The sequence below is a fragment of the Dendrobates tinctorius genome, unplaced genomic scaffold (assembly GCF_039654945.1).
Source record: "Dendrobates tinctorius isolate UK_male_01 unplaced genomic scaffold, ASM3965494v1 ptg000083l, whole genome shotgun sequence".
Classification (NCBI taxonomy): domain Eukaryota; kingdom Metazoa; phylum Chordata; class Amphibia; order Anura; family Dendrobatidae; genus Dendrobates; species Dendrobates tinctorius.
In genome coordinates, this window is record NW_027361751.1 from 14,183,879 (window position 1) to 14,207,647 (window position 23,769).

The window sequence follows — 23,769 nt, forward strand, 5'->3', positions numbered from 1 at the left end:
ATACCCCCGACCTGTATCCCCGCCGCAGTGCCACCCGAAGGCTAATGAGGGAAAGAGAGAGAGCGAGGTGAACAGCCCTGCCGCTGCCTAGAAGCCTTATGAAATCCCCGCCCGGAAGCGGTGGGCGGGGCCCTGCTCTAGCCTCCTGGAGCACCAAGATGGTGTTGGTACAGGAAGAGGAAGCCGGGGGGCGGAGCCTGCTGGGAGCTGGAATCTAGCGTTGGCCATGCTGGGCTCCTGCTGGAGCCCAGGCCATCACGCCGCCACGGGAGGAGGCTGGAACCGCACTGTACCGCGTGCTTAAAAGTGTTGGCTCTTAAGATAAGTATAGAGCCCTGTGCTGTAAGCCCGGGTGCTGATTACAGCGGTCACCTCAGCCAGAGCGGCTGGTGAGCAGATCATACAACGCTGCAGCCTCTTACCTCCAGTTCACCCCGTAACAGGGGTCGGTTTATCTGCATGAAAAGATTGCTGTCCCAAACCTTTTCTGCAGGGCGTCTCTCTCGATCATCAGGCTCTGGTGGACGAGTGATGGGAGACGAAGGTCAGGACCAGGAGCGGCCACCTGAACACGAGTCCTGTGTTAGGGGATAGGGTCATGCCCGTGGGAATCATGAAGATACGGGGTGGCAGTACACGCCGTTCTCATGACCCCGGTGTGGGAATACAGATGTAGCAAATCTACTCTGTATCCCTCCATGGTTACCTGAAAAGGAACGACGCACAATGAGGTAGGTATGGGTCTATGAGAGACCCCTGTCCACCTCCTGCTGACACTAAGCAAAAACTGATTGTCCTACAGCTGGTCGGAGGGGTGTATACTGCGGAGGCAACATTTTTTTCATGCATAGTGTCAACCTACTAGTGACAGCAGCATACACCCAAGGTTCCTGTGTCCCCAATGAGACAAAAGAGAAAATGTATGCACACTGTCGCTCCCGGCACTGTCCATGGTAGCACTGTCCATGGTACTGCGCTGTCAGTCCTATAGTCTTAGAATGGAGCAACAACGAGTGACTTCCATGCCACTCTCTGACTGCAGTAAGGAAATGTGGGTGATTGGGACCCCGGTTCTAGTAATCCAAATTTATCCCACATTTGTCCTCCAATTCTGCTGTGAAAAGGTTATAAATATATTGCAAAATCTCTTTAAGAAAGTTAACCTCAAAGTTGCAACTTAAAGAGACAAAACCGACTTTGAGGGATAATTTTTATGAATATACCACAACTTTTTTGTAAGAGAAATCTCAATTTTACTCACTTTCATAAGTCCCACTACATCCACACAGCATCCCTCATTGAGCTCCTGTGCAGCTGTACATCTCTCTTCCCTGCCGAAGGCAGAGTAAAGTCCTGTAGTGCCCATGTGCCGGGAAGGCCAAAGAGCACCGATGACCTCGAAGTAAAACTGGCACATGTGCATTATGTGTCTTTGCTCTGTCATCAGCAGGGTGGAGGGAAGTACGCCGGCACAGGAGCGTGACTGGGGGGACACTGTGTGGATGATGTAGGATGTCTCATCCATATGCAGCAGAGAAAGAGGACGAGGATTGCGATGAGAGAGGATGCACCAAAGCAAGACCAGCGATGCCCATCAGACTGCACCTCACAGTATCAGGGGACCACAAAAGTTATTTTTTGTATTATGTAGGGGGAATTGGAGACTTAAATAAAAAACTTACTAGGATACTGTACAAAAAGACCTTAAAAGGTGATGGCCGTAGATTATAGTAGAAAAACCTGGTGACAGGTTCCCTTTAACATTATAGTAGTTTGTTAGCGAATCCCGGGCATTGTCATGAGTTTGCTGTTAAAGCCCAGAAGAAAGATGTAAGAAATTCAAAACTAAAAGTTTATTGTGTTGTTGAGTCAAAACATATAAAATTGACAAACTGGAATGGTTACCTGTTAGGAAGCGTTGCCATGTGCTGAATATCGGAATCATGGGCATTCTTCTGATAAGCAATCACTCGCTTTGTCTGCAGGTTGTACACGTAAATACTTCTACACACGGCCACATAGACACACTGGCGTGACAAAATAGGACATCAATACAGAGCTACGAAAATGTGTTCATATATTACAATTCTGAACACAATCAGACTAATGTCCCATTAACGTTCCAACTGAGTGGTTGTCTGGGTAGCAAAAAACTTACCAACAAAATATATTATACTAGGATGGTATTTTTTTTTTATATAATTTTATAACATCCTTCTCATGTCAAAAAAGTCATAATTCAAATAATGTTTTTTTACATAATTTTCCCAATGTTACAGATTATCTTTATGCAGCATAAAGTCTGGGTATCATCTCTGAAGCCATCAAAGGGAATATGCAGGATACAACCTGAGCTCCTTATTTTCATAGTTTTTTCCCTCTGGGTAGATTTTAGGACAGACTGTGGATTATCAAACCTACAATATGCTCTAATCTGCTTCAAAGAAGTGGTGATCAAACCTGTCAAAATCCATGTTATTTTATAGCAGATTTTCCAAAAGAAAAATGGTTCATGTGAACACAGCTTAAAAAAACAAGTAAAAAACACAGTTGATATTCTGTATACCTCGCCATCCGATGCGATGTACTGGATTGAAACCTCTTCTTGTAGCGGAAGCAGTTTATTCTCAGGAGGAACATCTTGTGGTGAAGCCACTTGGGAAAGATTCTTCTCAAAAGCTTGAAGGGACCAGTCTAGTGCATTCCACACGATCAATTCCCCAGCGTGAGAGCCGCTTACAAACGTGAACTCTAAAGTATGTGCAAAACAATCACATTGGTTATTTCCATCGGACTTTACAAAAAACCTTAAAATGAGAAAATTCAGGAACATCATAAAGGAGGAGACGCAATCCTTGGAAATCCTACCCTCGTTTTAATTAGATTATGACACTCATTTAGTTTGCCACTTATCCTTGCCTGCAGAGCATCACCACCCTGGTAAGGTCCAAGCCCTACATATCCATAAGGAGAAGCTCCCACGTAGACAGTACATCAAATGCATTGATCTGCCTCCATTCACCCAATGGTGTTTTGCCCTCCGGAAGGCCGGTATACCTTTTTTCCTATAAAGAGAAAGAGAAGGGTGGATCTAGCACTAAGAAAAAAAAATTGGGATTTTATTTAATCGATTAAAACATGATTCCAGGGAAAAATTCACGTTCTACAATGGATGAACATAGCGTCCATGAAGAAAGTCCCAAGAGAAGTTTAGTGTCCTGGTTGACGCGATTCAAAGTGACAACTTGGTTATGAATAAGAAGTATCACTTCGAAACGCGTCAACCGGGACACAAAATTTCTCTTGGGACTTTCTCCACGGACGCTATGCTCATCAATTGTAGAATGTGAATTTTTCCCTGGAATCATGTTTTAATCGATTGAAATAAAATTCGAGATTTTATTTAAAGTGCTGGATCCACCCTTCTCTTTCTCTTTATAAAATGCCTTCCCTTGGATTTGGGATCCTGTGCACTCGGTGATAGGTGAGCTGATCATATTTTTCCTTTTCATACATTTTTTCCACTGCGCCAATATAGTGACATATATTTTAAAAATGTAAGAGTTTATTTTCAAAGTGTCCCTTTAATTACAGCTAATCCGAGTCTCAGTCCAATCTCACGGATGATGTAAAGTGTTCATTTACCTGAAATGGATACTTCTGAGACTTTGCAAATGCAAGGAAAAACTTTCCTATTAGTCACTAATCACCATAATATCCTGCCACGGTTACTCTACATTACCTGAACGATGTTACAATATAATGCGGTCGCTCTCGTACGTTAATGGCTCGTCAATAAAGTTTATGTTTTATTACTGCATAAATGTTTGCATAATATATTAACGTAATGTACTCATTCGGAAAAATATTACTCCACGCCAGCTCGAGCTGATGAAGTCGTTATTGCAGAAATATATTCTGGGCGACTATAAAATGGTCATTATTGAGTACAGATTATATACGAGTGGGCTACATGTTACACTGATCACTGGGGCACACTGAGGACGGTTTTGTAGGATAAAATAAATGTTCCCAAGGGAATTAGTGACGTAGTAAAGATTTGAAGCCACTCAAATATTTTGGGCAATTGCATGAACAGCAATTCCTTTATGAATCAGAATTTACATTTCATGCAGCTGCTCCCTGGACACGGCCAGGAGATAACTGTAGCCTTTTACGCTGCCTGTATTCTGTGAACAGCGCCAATAAGAAAAGACATTCCCCGGCCTGTGCTCTCCTTTGAATAGTAATTTAAATCCTTAAGGATATAAAGTTATTCTCGGGCTTACTGTGCGCTGCTTGACCGGAATGAAATCACCACAATGTGAGAAAATTGACCATTTAATTCCCTACGCGTTTCAAAGTGTGAACCACTTCTTCTTCAGGGGATGTCAACCCCTGAAGAAGTGGTTCACACTTTGAAACGCGTAGGGAATTAAATGGTCAATTTTCTCACATTGTGGTGATTTCATTCCGGTCAAGCAGCGCACAGTAAGCCCGAGAATAACTTTATATCCTTAAGGATTTGCATTGGAGGTCACGCAGTGGACCTTCGGGCGTGCAGCAAGCTGACGGCGAGTCTATATGCTTATACCTCTCCTGGAAAGGGTGAGTAGACTTTTTTCATATCTATTCCATTTATCACCAGAAAAGACCCTATTGCGCTCTTTTGTTTCCTAGTCTCATTATGAAGAGTAATTTAAGGAAAGCTGCTGCCTGTCATAGCTGAGGTCTTGAGTTTGAATCCTACCAACAACTTTTGCAAGGCGTTCATATATTCTCTCCCTGTTTGCGTACAGATCAATAAGATTACAGTGATATCCAATTTATTATATAATTTTTTTTCTAGTTTACTTCTTTTGCACAAGAAAATCACTTATTTTTTTTAAAATATAAATTTATTGCAGCATATTCTGAGACTTAACTTTTCCATTTTCTCAGTTTTTATTGATATCATGTTGGTGTCCAAAAAAGGAAGAAAAGGATCTACATGGCTGTATGGATAAAAAATATGTAACTTTATGTCACATGATTAAAAAAAAATTGCCCGGACAACTAAAAACCATTGCCCATTCTGACGCATGTTTCAGGCCGAAGCCCTTAGTCATAGAATGACATTTACCACATGGTGAGGCTCTTCCCAAATTTTCTTTTTGTCCTTCTTCCATGCTGGTGTCTGTATGTCTTTTTTAATATCTCTCATTTCATTTTATATGAGGCAGAATGAACATAGTGTCAATTTTGACGGTTTTCTTTATGCGGTATACACTGTGTTGGTTAAATAGTAGTATTGTTTTATTCTAGTAGTCAATACAAACACAGTGATACCAGATGTGTCTTTTTTATATTTGATTTTTATTACAATTAAGAACTTTGTATTAGGAAAAATGGGATTATTTATTTATATATATATTTTTTCTAAAAACACTTAGAAATGTTGTAAAATAAAAAAAAAAAAAAATGTTTTTCAGGCCCACAAAAGGGACTTGAATATGTGGTCCATTGATTGCATAGGTAAGTAATACAGTGTACTGCATTGGTAGTGCAGAGCATTATCCAGATTATCACTGTTATATGGACAGGCAGAAAAATAGATTGTGCATTTGGCACATTCTGTTAAGGCCCCGTCACACTAAGCGATATCGCTAAAGCGTCACCGATTTTGTGACACAGCAGCGATATTGCTAGCGATATTGCTATGTGTGATACTTACCTCCGACCAGCTCCCCCGCTGGTTATCGCTGATCGCGCGAGAACTTCCTGGGCCGTTTCTCGTCGGCCGCTTCCTGCTGGCACCGACGAGCGATGCGTGGAAGCGGGCGGGTGCATCTGACAGGTAAGTAACAACCGCTGCTGCGGCGCTACATCGCTAGTGAGATCTGCCTGTTTGGCAGCTCACTAGCAACTACTTAGCGATGCACCAGCGATCCTGACCGGGTCATATAGTTGTCGGGATCGCTGGTGCATCGCTTATGGGGGTTTTACACTAAGCGATATCGCTAGCAATATCGCTAAAACGTCACTGGTTTTGTGACGTTATAGCGATATTGCTAGCGATATCGCTATGTGTGATACTTACCTCCGACCGGCTCCCCCGCTGTCCATCGCTGATAGCGCGAGAATGTCCGGCTCCATTTCTCGTCGGGCGCTTCCTGCTGAGACTTCCTGCTGTGACGACGAGCGACGCGTGGAGGCGGGCGGGAGGACGCAGGATCGCTGTGTGTGAATGGTAAGTATCGTGCGCTGCGTCGCTGCTGCATCGCTGTGAGATCTTTCTGTATGAAAGCTCACTAGCGATCATTTAGCGATGCACCAGCGATCCTGACCGGGTCGGATCGCTGGTTGGATCGCTGGTGCATCGCTAAATGTAAAAGGGCCTTTAGTGTGACGGGGCCTTTAGCCTTTGGTCTATGGCAGATGGGAGACCAGTGTTAGACCACTGATTACCATATCAATCATCAGCTGCCTGCAATCACACTGCGGGGAGCCAAGGAAGTGACAGAGCGCAATCTTGCTCTGTCAATCTCTCTACATGTTACAGTTGCTATTGACTGTAGCATATAAGAGGTCATTGAGCCAGTGCAGTGTGTTATCAGTGCTCATTTCCAGGTCTATTCTAGCAGCAGAGAATAATCTTATTTTAGGGAGAAGGAGCTGTGGGATCTTAATCCCAGGATGAAAATTCACTGCCATTAGTAAGTGAAAAGCAAGTGCTGTGACGGGATGAGGTTAAATAAATTCAACAGAAATGTCTAGTTTTAGAATGTGAAACCAAATGTGATAATTTTTAGTAAAGCAATGAAAAGATGACATTCCTCTACTGTGCACTTACGCTTGCAAGGCATAGAGTAGATAAAACAGCTTCTTTACAGTGTACTATACTTACCGTTCACATTAGCAAGTGTTCGAATAACCTCTTGGTGAGCAGAAAGGCATTTAACCTCAGAAACGTCCCACATGTCAGACCCAGCCGCTCCAGCATTAAATTTAAAGACACCTTTAAGAGCGAGCCAAGTAGTTAAAAGCGTGCATGCAAAAAAAGATACATTTTATTAAATGGAATAATAAACTCAGTTAAACAGGACAGACATTCATATAAAGAATAGTGATCTTACTAAGCAATGAAAAATGTGAACTCACGCAAATCTCTCCCAATTGCTGCAGCCACACAGTTTTTAGGCAGTTCAACCAATGCTGCAATTCCTTGAAAGAAAATCAGCACAATGTAATGTTTGTGTTATAATCCAAAAAATCAGCAATTCTATAAATTACAAAGAAGGCACACAAACCACATAACACAACAAGAGTACAGTTAAAGGGGCTTTCCACTGCTACTCCTTAGGATGGATCATCCTGATGTAAAAGTTGCAGGAGAGGAACGCCACAGCTAAGTACACAGGAGTGGAAGCCAGTCACTGCTGGAGCTGGTAATAGCTAATTGGTGGGGGTGTAATATTGGTGATCTATCCTAAACATAGGTCATCAATAGAATAGTATTATTTAAAGGGAATGTCTACTACTACCAAATCATATAGAGTCACACGAATCACACATTATGCTGTCAAACAGCCGGCAACACATGCAGGTGCAAGGACTCGAACATATTTTTCGAGCACAAGGACACTCATTTATCGCCCGAGCATGCTCAGATAACAGCTAATCTGATATACCAATTGTCGATAATTCTTCCCAAGACTATGGATTTTTTAATCTTGTGATTATGGAGGACAGCATCTATTTAAATAACTCACCTCCATCAGAAAAGGAACCAGTCTCACCCAGAACCTTAAAGTCATGACTCCATACACGAAGCTCGCCTCCGCCGGTGAGCCAGACATCTAAGCTCTGAAGGACGGTTAGTGTCTGGTATAAATACAATGAAGATCATCAATACATCAAAAAATAAACAGGATTGTAAGGAGTATGCAGACAGCTGCCTTGCCAGAATATATGAATAGTAAAGAACGTACAGCTCAGATCTGTGGTGTGCAGCAGCTGTATCTTATGCCCCCAGGACAACACTTACCTGCATGTGCTCTGGCTTCCACTAGTGTAAACAGAAATATGAATCCAAATTTTGCCTCCACATCAATGTTCATTCTTACTGTAATTATTTCTCCACAATAATTTTTCATGTAACCTATATGCCCATTTTCATCATTTCACAATTGTTCTCCTTTAAAATAATTTTTCAAGGAAAACTGGTCTTTAAATAGATTTTGGAGAGATTGTGGAAGACCGTTGTCTGCCATGCAAGTGTACAGCCGCTGCCAGGCCAAGTGGAAACAGGGAGCCAACAGATACAATACAATGCTTTTTTATTTAGGAGATAAAGACAAATAAGAAAGAGGCTTCTTAGAAACAGGGATTTTTGTGAGTACTCACCGTAAAATCCTTTTCTCCGAGACGCTCATTGGGGGACACAGAGACTGTGGGTGTGTGCTACTGCCGTCTGGAGGCCGACACTAAGTATGCAAAAAAAAAACAAGTTAGCTCCTCCTTCGCCGCATACACCCTCGCCCCGATAGCGGGCGGAAACCAGTTTAGTGCCAAAGCCGTCGGAAAAGCTGACAGCAATTTAGCTCTACCGCAGAAAGTTATATGTCTGAAAAAAAGGACCACCCTACAAAATAAGGGTTTATACCCATCAAAAATAAACAAGAGCCAACTGGCTATCAGGGTGGGTGCTGTGTCCCCCAATGAGCGTCTCGGAGAAAAGGATTTTACGGTGAGTACTCACAAAAATCCCTGTTTCTCCTTCATCTCATTGGGGGACACAGAGACTGTGGGACGTCCCAAAGCAGTCTCTGGGTGGGAGCAACTCATCAATCTACACCGCATGCCTACCTGTTCAAAGGTGTGCCACTGCTGCCTGGAGAATCTTCCTACCCAGGCTCGCATCCGACGAAGCCTGCGTATGTACGTTGTAATGTTTAGAGAACGTGTGCAGGCTTGACCACGTTGCCGCCTTGCGTACCTGCTCTGCCGAACCCTGATGCCGAAGCGCCCAAGAGGCGCCCACTGCCCAAGTCGAGTGCGCCCTTATTCCAGGTGGAACCGGCGTGCCTCTAATACGGTAAGCCTCTTGAATAGTAAGGCGAATCCATCTGGCTATGGTCGACCGTGAGGCTGCGAGGCCCTTCCTGCGCCCTTCAGGGATCACAAACAACGAATCTGTCTGGCGAAAAGGCGTTGTCCTCGACACATACCTCCTGAGGGCCCCCACCAGGTCCAGCGTGTGGAGCGCCTTCTCAACTCTGTGTACTGGAGCTGGACAAAATGAAGGCAAAACGATGTCCTCATTAATATGGAACGAGGACACCACCTTTGGCAGGAACGGCGGAGGTGGTCTCAAGACTACCTTATCCTTAAAAAGGGTCAGAAACGGTGCTCTACAGGATAGGGCTGCCAGCTCCGAGACCCGCCTAATAGAGGTTATCGCTACCAAAAACACGACCTTCCTGGTAAGGTATGGCAATCCGACCTCCTGCAATGGCTCAAAAGGAGCTTCCTGCAGGGCCCCCAGCACCAGATTAAGGTCCCAGGCGTCTAAGGGAGCTCTAAAGGGGGGCACTAGATGCGAGACTCCCTGAATGAAAGGTTTGACCTGCATAATGCTAGCGATCTTTCGCTGGAACAGAACAGACAAATCCGAGATCTGTCTCCTCAGGGAACTCTGAGCCAACCCTGCGTCCAGGCCTGACTGCAGAAAAGCCAGAATGTTGGGAACCGAGAAGGACAAAGGCGCAACCCCATGCTCTCGACACCAGAGAAAGAAAACCTTACAAGTACCATGATAGATCCTCGCCGAGGCCAGCTTCCTGGCGTTAATCATCGTGGCTACCACCTCACGCCCAAACCCCGCCTGGGTCAGGACTTAGGACTCAACGACCATGCCGTCAAACACAGGGCCCCTAAGTTCGGGTGGTAGATTGGCCCCTGGGACAGCAAGTCTGGCCGTTCCGGTAGACGCCATGGCACGTCTGCGAGGAGCTGTACCAGATCCGCGTACCAGGCTCGACGGGGCCAGTCTGGGGCCAGCAGAATTGCCGGAACCCTCTCCCTCTTGATCTTCCTGATTACCCTCGGGAGAAGAGGCAGAGGGGGAAACAGGTACGGGAGCCGAAACTGGCTCCATGGAAGAACCAACGCATCCGCTGCAATCGCTCGCGGGTCCTGAGACCGGGCAACAAACTTGTCTACCTTGGCGTTCTCTCTGGAAGCCATCAGATCCACGTCCGGAGTTCCCCACTGTTGGCAAATCTGCTGGAAAACTTTGGGGTGCAGGGACCATTCTCCGGCCACGATCCCCTGCCGACTCAGGAAATCTGCTGCCCAATTTTCCACGCCTGGTATATGGACCGCTGAAATTACTGAGTGGTGCCTCTCGGCCCAAGGGAGTACGTGTTCTATCTCGCGCATGGCTGCCCTGCTGCGCGTGCCTCCCTGGTGATTCACATACGCCACTGCCGTGGCGTTGTCTGACTGGACCCGGACTGGGCGACCCACTAGCCAGTGCTGAAAATTCTGCAACGCCAACCGCACTGTTCGAATCTCCAACAAGTTGATCGGCAGAAGGGCCTCCTGGGGAGACCACTGCCCCTGTGCTGTGTGATGACGAAACACTGCTCCCCAACCGATAAGACTCGCGTCGGTTGTAACCACCAGCCATTGATCTGGAGGAAAGGGTTTCCCCTGAAGGAGAGAGGAGTCGCGCGTCCACCATTGCAGTGCCCGCCGGACCTGAAGGGACAACCTGCACTGATGATCCAGGGAGAAAGGACTCCTGTCCCATGCTGCTAAAAGAGCATGCTGCAGGGGGCGAAGATGAAACTGCGCAAATGGGATTGCTTCTATTGCTGCTACCATCCTCCCTAGCACCCTCATCCCAAATCGAATCGTGTGAGGGCCTGGCCGCTGAAGACTCCGAACCCCCCGCCGGAGCCTTGTTTTGAGGGAGAATTACCAACCCTTGGGAAGTGTCGAAGATCATCCCTAGGAATGAAATCCTCTGTGCCGGGGTAAGACATGACTTCTTCCCATTGACTAACCATCCCAGGCGGGATAGGGTATCCAGCGTGATGCCGACATTCTCCTCGCATGCCTGAAAAGACGGTCCTTTCACTAACAGGTCGTCCAAGTATGGCAGCACTACTATGCCCCGAGAATGAAGAATGGCCATAACGACCGCCATCACCTTCCTGAAAACCCTGGGTGCCGTGGCCAACCCGAACGGCAGAGCCACAAACTGGAAATGCCGGCCATTTATCGCAAAACGAAGGAACGTCTGATGCGGAGGAAAAATAGGAATGTGCAGGTAGGCATCCTGAACATCGATTGAGGCCAAATATTCTCCCTGCTCCATGGCCGATATCACTGACCGGAGGGATTCCATCCGAAAGTGCCTGACCTTGATGAACCTGTTTAGGAGCTTTAGGTCCAAAACCGGTCTTACTGTTCCGTCCTTCTTGGGGACTGCGAACAGGTTGGAATAAAATCCCTGGGCCTCTTCGGTACAACAGGGTCATTATCCCGGTACCAGAGGGCGAAGAATCCTGATGGCCCCTAGCAATGCCTCTGCCCGGGATTGCAATTTGGGAAGACGGGATTGAAAAAATCTCCTTGGAGGGTGTCCGATAAACTCTATTTTGTACCCGAATGACACCAATTCCGCCACCCATGCGTCGTGTGCCACCTTGACCCAGACGTGGCGGAACCTGAGCAGACGACCGCCTACTCTGCTGTCCTCGGGTACCTGATGCCTCAAGTCATTTTGTAGAGGGCCTTTGGGACCTAGCTCCCCTTGACCTGGGTGGACGGCCCCGCATCCTCCCCAGCAGGTTGGCTCTATACGTGACCTGGCGCTCTCTGTCTTGCTGTGACGAGCCGGGGCAGTAGAACGGCCGCTGATGCCCATCCTGGGGCGCAAAATGCTCGAAAGCGCGCCGGTGGCTGACGAAAGGGCGGTCTGCTCTTCTGCTGTGGGAGAAAGCTACTCTTTCCCCCTGTGGCATCTGAAATAAGCTTGTCTAGCTTCTCTCCAAAAAGCCGATTACCCTGATAAGGCAGAGATGTTAACGACTTTTTAGAAATCTAATCGGCCCGCCATAGCCTTAGCCACAAGGCTCTCCTAATGGCGATAGCGTTTGCTGCGTCTAGCGCCGCTCAATTAGCCGCATCCAAGGATGCATTAATTAGATAGTCTCCTGCCATCGAGATCTGATTTGCTATCTCAGACACCTCTACCGGCAAGTCTCTGTCCTGCAGGACTTTGTTCAAAGACTCCGACCACGACATCATGGCCTTGGCCACCCATGTTGCTGCGAACAAAGGCAAAAGCGCTGACCCCGATGCCTCATACACCGAGCGGGCTAGACCCTCTATGAGCCGATCCGTGGGGTCCTTAATGGAAGAACCACTAGGCACCGACAACAACGATCATGAAGCCAGGCGTGACACTGGGGGATCCACAATCGGAGATTCTGCCCACTCTTTACAGAACTCTGGTGCAAACGGGTACCTTGTCTCTAGCGTTTTCTGCCCTGAAAAACGCTTGTCTGGGCGTTCCCTGTGCCGCTGCACCGTGTCCTCGAATTCTGGATGAGTGCTAAACACCCTATGTGGGCGCCTGGCCTTTTTAAAAGATATTTTATGCCCTGCGGTCAGGGAGACGTCCTCCTCAATACCAAGAGTCTGATTGACGGCCTCAATGAGACTGTCTACTGTCTCCCGACACCCGGGAATATCCAGATCCAAGGCTTCCTGCCTGTCCTCATCTGAACTCTGCTCGCTCTCAGACAATGGTGATGGAGAGCGAGACGCCGCACTCACAGATGCCGAAGCACCGGAGGGGCCCGGAGACGCCATATGGGTTCTTTCCCTGTACGTCTCCTTAGAGAGGGTACGGCCCCTGCAGGCCGGCGGCTCATGTGAGGTGGATGAACCTTCCCAAACCGGAAAGCCGTTGTCTCTACCCCTATCCGGGGCCTGAAGGGTCTCGATCGCCTTCGTAAGTGAAGCCATAGACTGAGACAGTGATAACGCCCATTCCGGGGGCCCCTGGGCTCCGTTGGCGGGGAAGGCTCCTGGGCGCGTTCGGAACTACAGGTCTCACATATCTTAATAGTCTGGGCTCGCGTGAACACAGCCCCACAGGAAAAGCATGCGGTATAAAGGAAGGTGTGTTTCTTCCCTTTTCCAGACATACTGTGGAACAAACGGCCAAAAAAAAACTTTTTCTATCTTGGCTGGGCGAGGAGAGGGACCGTCCGCCACCACGCAGTACCGCCACCTGGCGTTGGTGTAGCCGTGGGGCTGCACAGACTAGTCCTGTGCCTCTGTGCAAGCCCATGGTTTCGCTACCTAGGGGTGGACAGGGCTAAGTCTGGCCTATTGTCCCACGTCGCGGTAGAGAGAACGTGGAGGGACACTCGCACGTGGTCGCCCGTTGATGGTTTGGGGAAATCGGATCCTTTCATTAGGATGCGTTGCCCCTGTCATATCTTCTTTAAAATAAAAAAGAAAAAATAGATGTCTGGGGAAAAGTCCCAGAGATGTCCCTCGGTGCGGGAAAGGATACGCGGAGGGATACTCGCGCGTGCTCGCCCGTTGATGTTTGGGGGAGATCGGACCCTTTCAATAGGGTCCGTCGCCCCTGTCTCCTCTTCATAGTAAGAAAATGTTAAAAAAAAAATAAAAAAATAAAAAAATAGTCTGGAGAGACCCAGACTGCGTGTGCCTCCATCAGACACTAAGCAAAAACTGGTTTCCGCCCGCAATCGGGGCGAGGGTGTATGCGGCGGAGGAGGAGCTAACTTGTTTTTTTTTTGTATACTTAGTGTCGGCATCCAGACGGCAGTAGCACACACCCACAGTCTCTGTGTCCCCCAATGAGACGAAGGAGAGTCATTTAATTTTACCCTGAGCGATGCACTTGGCCATCACTGTCAACTCGGAGTACAGCAGTAGCGTACATGCGTGATCAGTGGGGGGCTCAGTGGACAGACCCACCCCAATCTAGTAGTCATCACCTATCCTATAGATTGTTCATAACATATGCACCTCTCTCTTTTTACCTATAGTTCTAGTTAAGTCAATGGATAAAATGTCACCATATCACTATGAAATGGGAAAAAATAAACGGTGAAATATTTGGACAGTAACAAGCTTTGGCATTTTAGCCGTTTGCCAAAACATATTCAAGATACAGTTATATAATCAATATGGGCTGAACAAGCAGACTCTCAGCTTTAGGCCGGAGTCACACTGCCGTATTTCTCGTGCGATAATCGCATCGCACTGCATGGACTGGCTGGCTCCTCTCCTGACCTGAGCATGACAGCGTGATGGATTACTATGCAGCTGTCAAGCTCAGGTCAGGGAGCAGACAGCCAGTACGAGGTTTAGCATGCGATTCTCACACGAGAAATACGGCAGTGTGACTCCAGCCTTAAGTTGAGGGTATTCACATCCTAATTGGAGTAAGGATTTAGGAATTACAGCTCTTTAATATGTAGCTGCCTCATTTTCAAGGTACCAAAAGGAATTAGACAATTATCCCAAGAGCTTTTTATTTGACTACATGGGCTTTTCCTTCCTTAATCCATCATCACTTAAAAAGTTAGAGGTCTGGAGCTTATGCCAGGTGTGGCATTTGCATTTGGAAGAGCGCACTGGTTAGCAAGACAACAGTGGTGAATCATCTCAAAATCCTTACCCTAGTGAAGAAAAACCACTTCATAACATCCATGCAAGTGAAGAACATTCTTCAGAAAGAAGGTGTTTCAATACAGTATCTGAGTCTACCATAAGGATAGGTTTCCATGTTCCATATATGCAGAGCTTTGGACGCAGCTCCGCCCAAAGCGCTGCCGGCTTTTGTACCCGTGGTGATTCCGCATGTGTTCATCGAACACATGCGGAATCACGGCATCCCTATACATAGACTGTGTTAATTTATCCGCAAGATAAATGGACATGCTGCGGTCTATAAAGACACGCCGCATGTGCTTGTACGCAGGTCTGCCCCTTCTCCACAGCCACTTATTGGCGTTTCTTCTAGAGCGGTGACACGGTGTCCCTGGTGCATATGGCTACATGTAGTGCCTAAACAAGCGGTTTCTCTGACTCTTTTGCTCAAAGTGACACACGGGGCCATTCTAAGGTTTTATAAGGTCTGAAGACGGTCAAGATTGTGACCGCAACGTTACAAATATAATATGGGGATTGCATCAATGTGAATGAGAATTCCTGTTTTTTCTTAAAGGGAGTGCCAGATTTATTTTTGCACAAAATCCACTCCCAAACCTACTGCCAGTTTTTTTAGAAAACATTTTCGTAAAGCAGTGGTACAGGAAAAAGTCTGCATCTTTCAAGAAAACCATGATTTTTATGCCAGACAATTCTCCACCACAGCATCTCACAAAAGACACAAATGCTACAGTCATGCACTAGTGTGTATAGGAAACATACATATAGGGTTAGAGTTTATACCTTCACAGTAGAAAGGAAGTCTGAGGCTTTATGCACTTCCTGACCGCTTTCACAATCCCAAGCCTGACTTGAGCTATTAAGGAATAATTAAGTATATATTCTGGAAACATTATTTCTAGTGACCCCCAGTCATTGTCAGCATGTGGAAAGAAGTCACCAGGGACTCATCTGTACGACTAGTGCACAGGGAGGCTCAGTATCCAGGTCTGCAGGGTTTGAGAGTCAAACATGGCTGTGATGGTACAGCCAGTGCCTGATACTTGCTGCTCACGGTTTGGGCAGCATGCATCTCCTGTCAAGTTACCTTTAAAAGGACTTTTCTTTTAATTTTGATAATCTCTTTTCCATTTACCCATATTCACTAAATACAGAAGTCTTGCTAAATTCACAATGGCTGAGAGGCCTTCAACTAGATTCAAACTTACTGTGTTGACAAGAGGAATTTTCAGCAATCCCATCATCATTACAGGCAGGATCACAATAACCGGCAACACCTCTATATTCAGTAGATAACACAGGATCCACTAATCATAATAGAATCAGTATCACAGTACAATGACCAATCAGAGCAGGAAAATACCACTATAGGGGTCAATGTCTATGTGAAAACTGAAGGTGTTCAAGAATGCTCATCATATCACCAGGACATGTCAAATGTGTGATAGGTTGAGGTCCCACCTATTACCAGAAAGCAGTCCTCCGATCGCTTGTTCCAGCTGGGGTCTGGTCACCAGTGAGTGGTGTGTTAACCATACACAAGAGATAGATATATATATATATATATATATATATACACATATATATACACACACACACACACACACACACACACACACACACACGGTGATATGGAAAATAAACAAATTTCCTTAAAAGTTTTAACAAAACGGTTCTCGAGACAGGTTCAGCTGAGAAATTGACATTTCTGTGGTCTGCAGACACAACAATATAAGGATACAATTACGGTCCTATCAGCAGATGCTGTCAGCATTAGGTCAAGCCTTTCGATGTGTATTTCATTCCTGGGAAGTACAAGGATAGCAGTGATTTTCTGTGTGTGTCCATGAAGCTCAAATAGTACTTCACCAGTCTGAAAGAAAGACGTTTGATGGGAGAGAAATAAAAAAATAATTTAGACCAGAGATTCTTTAAAGAACCATTCAATTTTTTTTTAATTTAAATTTAAATGAGTCCTCCAATTGCCGCTGCTTCACTTAATCTAGAACAGTTTTCCTTTTTCTTCTGTGCCCCAGCGTTCCAAAGTTCTGCCCCCGGGTGATAAAGATGTACCGATCATTTTCCCTTCAAACAAACTTCTCTGTGGTCATTTGCTTTTTGAAGTTGACACTGGCCAGTGAAAACACAGCCACACCCACAGAGAAGTTCTGTGGTACACGACCAGGGGGCTGAAAGGAAAGACTGCCGCTGTATTACGGAGAGCACATAACTTTGGAACGGAGGGGCACAAAACAAAAAGGAAAACTGTTCCAGAGTCAGTGGAGCAGTGGCAAATTGAGGAGATACTCTGTTTAAATGGAAAAAACTATTTTAAGTGAACCTGTCAATTGGTTTTATTCTACTTAACCATCAGGTTACTTAGCATTGCATTCAATTTACCATGAGGTTTGCAACGCATTTACATTACCGCCTACTAGTCTTTTTGGGGGAAGCATTTCTGTGACTAGTTATGCAATTTGGGCTGTAATCATGCCCACTATTCACATCACTAAGAGGGTCTCCACAGAGCATGGCCACATTGCACATAGTATTATACCATCATTTTTCACATTACTCTAAAGCTATTAACCCTTTTACCCCAAAGCCTGTTTTCACCTTCATGACCAGGCCAGTTTTTTTTTTCCAATTCTGACCACTGTCACTTTATATTGTAATAACTCTGGAACGCTTCAACGAATCCCAGCAATTCTGTTTTTCGTGACATATTGTAGTTCATGTTAGTGGTAAAATTTATCCGATATGACCCAAGTTCATTTGTGAAAATCTATCGGAAATTTGGGAAAAATTTCCCAATTTTCAAACTTTTCGCCTTGGTGTCCTTAAAACCAGAGCGTTATATCACAATAGTTAATAAATAACATTTACCACATGTCTACTTTACTGAATAATTTTTTAAACTTTTTTTATAGGAAGTTAGAAGGGTTAACAACTGTAATTTCTAGGTTTACTAACAAAATTTACAAAATAGATTTTTTTTTTTTTTTTGGGGGGGGGGGGGGGGGGACCACGCTGTGCATCTGTGCACTTGATACTTTGCCTTTTTACCCTGGACTACTTGAGGACATCACATGTTTAGACTATTGCTGTCTCTTTCCAGGTTTGTTCAGTGTACTACTTTGGGCTACCTCGGCGTGTACATTGGAGGAGGGGTGTTTTTCCTTACACGGACACATCCATGGTTGTATGTAAGCTTTTTGACTTTTTAAATATTTTTACCATGTATGCCTTTGTTGTATAAAGATTTTTTGGTTTAGTATTTCTGGTGATCCTGACTATTTTACATGATTCTTTATTCTTGCAATGTGCTTATTCTAAGTGTGTAGTTTTATATTAGTAGGGTCCTCATCTTCTCTACTTAAACAGTGGAAACCCTTCAAAAGGTGTAGTGAGCATCTTGAACCCCCAGGTACTTCACAGAATTGTATAACGTTGAGGCGTGAAAATGATAATTACATTTTTCCCACAAAGATGCTGCTTTAGGCCCAAATATTTCATTTTCACAAGGGTAACAAGAGAAAACCATGCAAATTGTTGTGCATTTTCTCCTGTGTACGCCTATACCCCATATGTGGTGGAAAACTACAGTTTGGGTGCAAGGAAGGGATCGGAAGGGAAGGTGCGTCATTTGAACTTTGGAACGCCATTTTCGTTGAAATAGATTAAAGCTGCAATGTCACATTTGAAGACCCCCTGACATGTCAAAATGGCAGAGAAGTGGGGGGACAAGTGACCCCATTTTGGAAACTGAAGCTCTTGAGGAATTTATCTAGGTGTGTAAAGAGCATTTTAAAACCTCAGTCAATTCACAGAATTGTATAACATTCGACTGAGTAAATGGAAAATTAACATTTATTCCCCTAAAATGTTGCTTTGGCCCAACATTTTTAATTTTCTGAAGAGATAATAGGAGAAAACGAATGTTATAATTTGTTACGCAACTTCTCCTTAGTGCGCCAATACCCCATATGTAGTAGAAAACTGCTTTTGAGTCATAGTGGAAAGCTCAGAAGGGAAAGGGAAAGAGCGCCATACAGGAGTTCAGATTTTGCTGGAATGATTTGAGGGTGCCCCTGATTTGTAAAAAAGCAGACGCCCCCGTAAGTGACCCCATTTTACAAATTACAATGCTCAATGAATTCATCTAGGGGTGCAGTAAGCATATTGAAATAACGTGTGCCTCACAGAAATTTATAACATTCGACGGTGAAGAAAGAATAATTACATTTTTGCCACTAAAATGTTGTTTTAGCCCCAAGTTAACTTTTTATGAGGGCTAATAGGAAAAATTGGACCTCTCAGTGTTCAATGCAATTTCTCCTGAGTGCACCAATACCCTACATGTAATCGGGAACTACTTTTCAGACACAGTGGAAAGCTCAGAAGAGAAGGAGCTCCATATTATAGTGCAGATTTTGCTGTTATAGTTTGCAGGTGCCATGATTCGTGGGAGAACAGCAGAACCCCCCATAAGTGACTCCATTTTACAAACCTCATCTCTCAATTAATTCATCTAAGGGTGCAGTGATCATATTGACACCACAGGAGTGTCACAGAATTTTACATCAATGGGCGGTGAAGAAAAAATAATTACTTTTTTACCACAAAAAAAAAATAGTTTTAGCCCCAGATTTTACATTTTCACAAAAGAAAATGGGTACAATTGGCACCAAAATTTGTCACAATTTCTGCTGAACGTGGCAATACCCCATATGTGGCTGGACGGTACTGCTTAGCCACGTTGTGAGACTCGTAAGGGAAGGAGCGCTATTTGACTCTTGATGAACAAATTTTCACAGAATAGTTTGTGGACTCTATATACAGAGCCCCTAAGTGCTAGAAGACTAGACTCCCCCCCACAAGTAACCACATTTTGGAAATTACACCCCTCTGAGAATTTATCTATAAAAGGTAGTGATAATTTTGACTCCATGGATATTTTCCAGAAACAAGCAGCGGTTGATGTTGCTGAATGAAAATTGCGAATATGCCATTGTAGGGATCGTATGTTATAGTGCCCGTACATTGTAATGGCCAGCTCTTGAGTTTCTGGAAACGTGGGCTCCATAAATTCTGCAGGCTCTTATCGCTACAGAATTGCCAAATATGCATGCTAACTGTGGTTTAGGCACACTATAGGGCTCAGAAGGGAAGGGAGCATTTGGATTTGGGAGGGCAGAAGCCGCTGAATTTCTTTTTGGGGGGTGGAGGTGAGGAGCCACTTGACTATATTTCCATTATGACAGACCTGAGAGGGGACTTGCTTTTTTGTGGATTGAGTTGAAGCTTTTATTGGGAACATTTTACATAACGTTTTGGATCACATTTATGCTGTGCTCTACGCTGAGCACTTACATCAGGGTTTTCATCTAAATCTCCGAAAGACATAATTCAGATGAAACCCCTAGGGATACATTCACAATGATGAGGCAGCAGAGAGCAGTGAGGCAGAAATCCGCCTGCTTCTGTTCAGCGTTGTCCTCTTCAGATGTACACAAAATGTAGGTTGACAATGCTCATAGGCCAGACGGCATCCACAGTGCCTCCATCTGCCTTAATATAGGGAATCGTCCACCGAGGATTTTGTCTGGATCATGTTTTTCATAGCTATACACGGAAACCCTGTTGTACGTGCTCAGCGCAGAGTGCAGCATAAGGGCTCGCTCACACTGGCGTCGATTCTCTCATGAAATAGAGTCATGCTGATTATGCTTATGATACTTGGCTCAAACTCTGTCAGAGTTTTATCCTAGTGTCATCTGAGTGTGATCAGATTGAGAGAATTGCATCACAGGTAAGAAGACAGAGAACTTAATTTCTCCATTTACTCCAATAGCTCTGTGTCCACAGTAATCGGACTGTACTTCGATGTTATTCGAGCGCAGACCAATGTTTCACAAGCACCAATTCACTTGTATGGGTGAGCATAATACGAATATCGGAGTCACACACGGCATGCTGCGACAGTTTTCTGATGCCGAACTGGAATGAGAAAATAATCTCACAGTATAACACTGGCCCGAGCGCTAACTGTTAAACCATTGTATAGCACTCAGCCATGTTATACGCCAGTGTGAGTGAACCCTAAATGTGAGCCATTATCGGGCACATACCTTATTTTTCGGACTATAAGACGCACTTTTTTACTCCAAAATTTGGGAGGGGGAGGAGGAGAAATGGGGTGCGTCTTATAGTTCGAACATACTTACCAGGAGCATGGCGACAGCAGGAGTCAGGCGATTCTGCCAGCCCTGGGCTGGGAAGAGGGGGTGTTCGGTGGTTCGACGCTGCAGGGTGATGATCTGAGTTCCATCCTAGGCTGGTGCGGCAGGGTTCAGCGGTGCCGAGATCTCAATCTATGCATGCGCCAAGTCCGCCGGCCATCACATTGCAGCAAAGGATGTGCGGGAGCTCCGGGCTTTCAAAATGTCGTCGGGAGTCCCCACCCCACCGAGCACCACCGAACCTGTAGCACCAGCCCGGGATGGGAGTCAGATCATCGCAGAACGAACACCTCCTGTGAGCCCGCTCCACCAGAGCTGCCGATCTCCCCCCCGGTAAGCTGAATTCAGACTGTAAGACGGACCCCCATTTGACGTATTAGGGAAAACAATTATTTTCCTTCTGAAAATTTGGGGTGCATCATATGGTCCTGTGCATCTTATAGTAATATAGTAATATTTTTTGATCAATTTCTATTCTCATTTTTGGGAGGGAGAATGAATAAAAACCAGCAATTCAGGAAATTTTTTTTCCGTTCGTGTGGTAAAAGTGATGACAACCTTATTCTTCGGGTCAGTACGATTACAGTGTTACACATTTATATTTTTTTATGTTTTGCCGCTTTTACACAATAATAATAGTTTTTGCATCGCTATATTCTGAGAGCTATAGCTTTTTTTTTATTTCTCCGCTGATGGAATTGTATGACTGCTTGTTTTTTTGCGGCCAAAGATGACATTTTCAGCAATACCATTTTTATTTACATTTGGCTTTATCGCCTTTTATTCCACTATTTGTTCTGCGGTATGATGAAAAAGCGTAGTTTTTAATCACGCTTTCATTTTTTTTGTGTTACGATGTTCACTGAAGGGGTTAACTAATGTGCCAATTTTATAGTTCGGGTCGTTACGGTTGCAGCGAGACCAAATGTGTATTTTTTTTGTTTTTACATAAAAATATGCAATTATTGGTTTATTTTTTCCAGGTATATTTGTACAATTTTTAAAAAACTTATTTTTTTTTATTTTTTACTTAGCCTCTATATGGGACTTTACATTTAGCACTCTGATTGCTGGTATAGTGCATTGCAATGCACCAGCAATGGAATGCTTTACAACAGTCAGTGATGAACTGACAGAAGCCTCTAAGGCCGGGTTCACACTAGCTTCTTTCCTTAAGAACCACATGCGTCCTGCATACCCATTGTTAACATTGAGTACGAAGGGACATGCGTTGCATGCGGATGCGTCCGCATGCGGCGCTTTAACGTGCCCGCCGAACGCAACATGTTGCATTTTCTTGCGTTTGGCAGGCACGTCAAAACGTCGCACGCGGATGCATCCGCATGCAACGCATGTCACTGTGTACCCAATGTTAAAGATAGGTAGGGAGGACGCATGCGGAAGTAGGCGGAGCCATGCAGAAGTAGGCGGAGCTTTAACGGAAGAAGTCTGCAGCACCACGCTGCGGAATCAAACACTAATGTGAACTTAGCCTTAGACCATGCCTTTGGCATGGTTTAAAAAGGCCACAATACCTGGCAGACCTGGAGGTCGTCATGACTAACTCAGGTTGCCATGGCCATGATCGGGTCCTCACAGTCACTGTACACACTACATAAAAAATCCTAAGTAAATTATACACCTTTAATTAAGGAATGTTAAAAAAAAATAAAAAAAAATCACATAGTGGACTCATACCTGGACATCCCATATGATGACTGAGCCATCATCACAAGCTGAAGCAAACCTGCAAAAGAAAGAGGGCGAGTGTGAACATGTGAAGAATGAGCTGCATATTCAGAGGCTGGACTCTATTGTGATACGTGTCGGACCGCCGGTTAACGCAACTAGTACATAGGAGGGGCGATGTACTAAAACCCAGCTACTTAATCACTTCAGTGGAATGACGCCTCAATAAAGTACAATTCAACTAAGATGAATTATTCAAGAGGCTGCAAAACTCGCACAAGAGTTAATCAGCTGAACACAGGGGCGTCCATACCAGGACACCTAACAATCTAGTATTGATGATGCAGTCAGACAGCCGTATAAACTGGACCATAAGACAACTGCAATGAATGGACTGGCCGGAGGCTCTCCTGAGTCCTGATCCAAGGACAACAGCTGCATAGAAACATATGAAGCTGCCACGCTTGGGAGACCCGCTGGCCAGTCCGTGTATTATGGTCCGATTTAGCTGGCCATTGGACTGCGCCCTAAAGATAAGCCATCAATTTTACAGGACTGGTTGACCACTTTAAAGGGAACCTGTCATGTTGAACAAGCCATCTAAAGCAGTAAATAGTGTATTATAGAGCGAGAGGTGCTCTTTATCTGGATGGCGTGTGTGTATATATGACCATAGGATAATGTTGCAAGGGAAACTAATCACTGAAGTGTGTGCTGGACTGAACCACCACTAGTTCCATGAATATGATGTAGTATAGTTGTACTACAATACTTGACGACTGCAGTCTTCCCTGGTTTCCAGCGGCGCTCCTCTCCTTTTCTGGATCTCATGACCTCAAATCAGATTAGCTGGATCAGACAGTGTTTTTTTGTATGAACTGGAAGTCGCTTTCACCGTCTAAGGCTATGTGCACACGTAGCGGAACTCTCGCGGAAATTACCACGGGAATTCCGGAATTCCATTCCGGGGGGGAAACTCGCATTTTAAATTCCCATGGTTTTCCCGTGGAAAAACTAGCAATTTGCAAGTGTAATTAGCTTTCACCGTCTAAGGCTGCGCGGGACGCGGGAAGGTGAATAGAACACCATTTTTTTTTTTTCATTCTATTTTTTACAGGGATATGGTACC

General features: G+C 45.0%; 1 protein-coding gene across 2 annotated transcripts in view; it reads right to left on the reverse strand.

The window, feature by feature from the left end:
* The window catches only part of WDR41 (WD repeat domain 41), a 100,694-nt gene that overhangs the window by 32,823 nt on the left and 44,102 nt on the right, over nucleotides 1-23,769 (reverse strand). For both annotated transcript variants that reach the window (XM_073584139.1, XM_073584140.1), the window contains exons 3-10: nucleotides 22,650-22,698; nucleotides 16,451-16,582; nucleotides 15,493-15,555; nucleotides 7,752-7,863; nucleotides 7,141-7,203; nucleotides 6,887-6,997; nucleotides 2,567-2,751; nucleotides 1,906-2,027 (exon numbers count right to left, since the gene is read on the reverse strand). In XM_073584139.1, coding sequence (XP_073440240.1) covers nucleotides 1,906-2,027; nucleotides 2,567-2,751; nucleotides 6,887-6,997; nucleotides 7,141-7,203; nucleotides 7,752-7,863; nucleotides 15,493-15,555; nucleotides 16,451-16,582; nucleotides 22,650-22,698 — 837 coding nt within the window. The remainder of the gene's footprint in view (nucleotides 1-1,905; nucleotides 2,028-2,566; nucleotides 2,752-6,886; nucleotides 6,998-7,140; nucleotides 7,204-7,751; nucleotides 7,864-15,492; nucleotides 15,556-16,450; nucleotides 16,583-22,649; nucleotides 22,699-23,769) is intronic.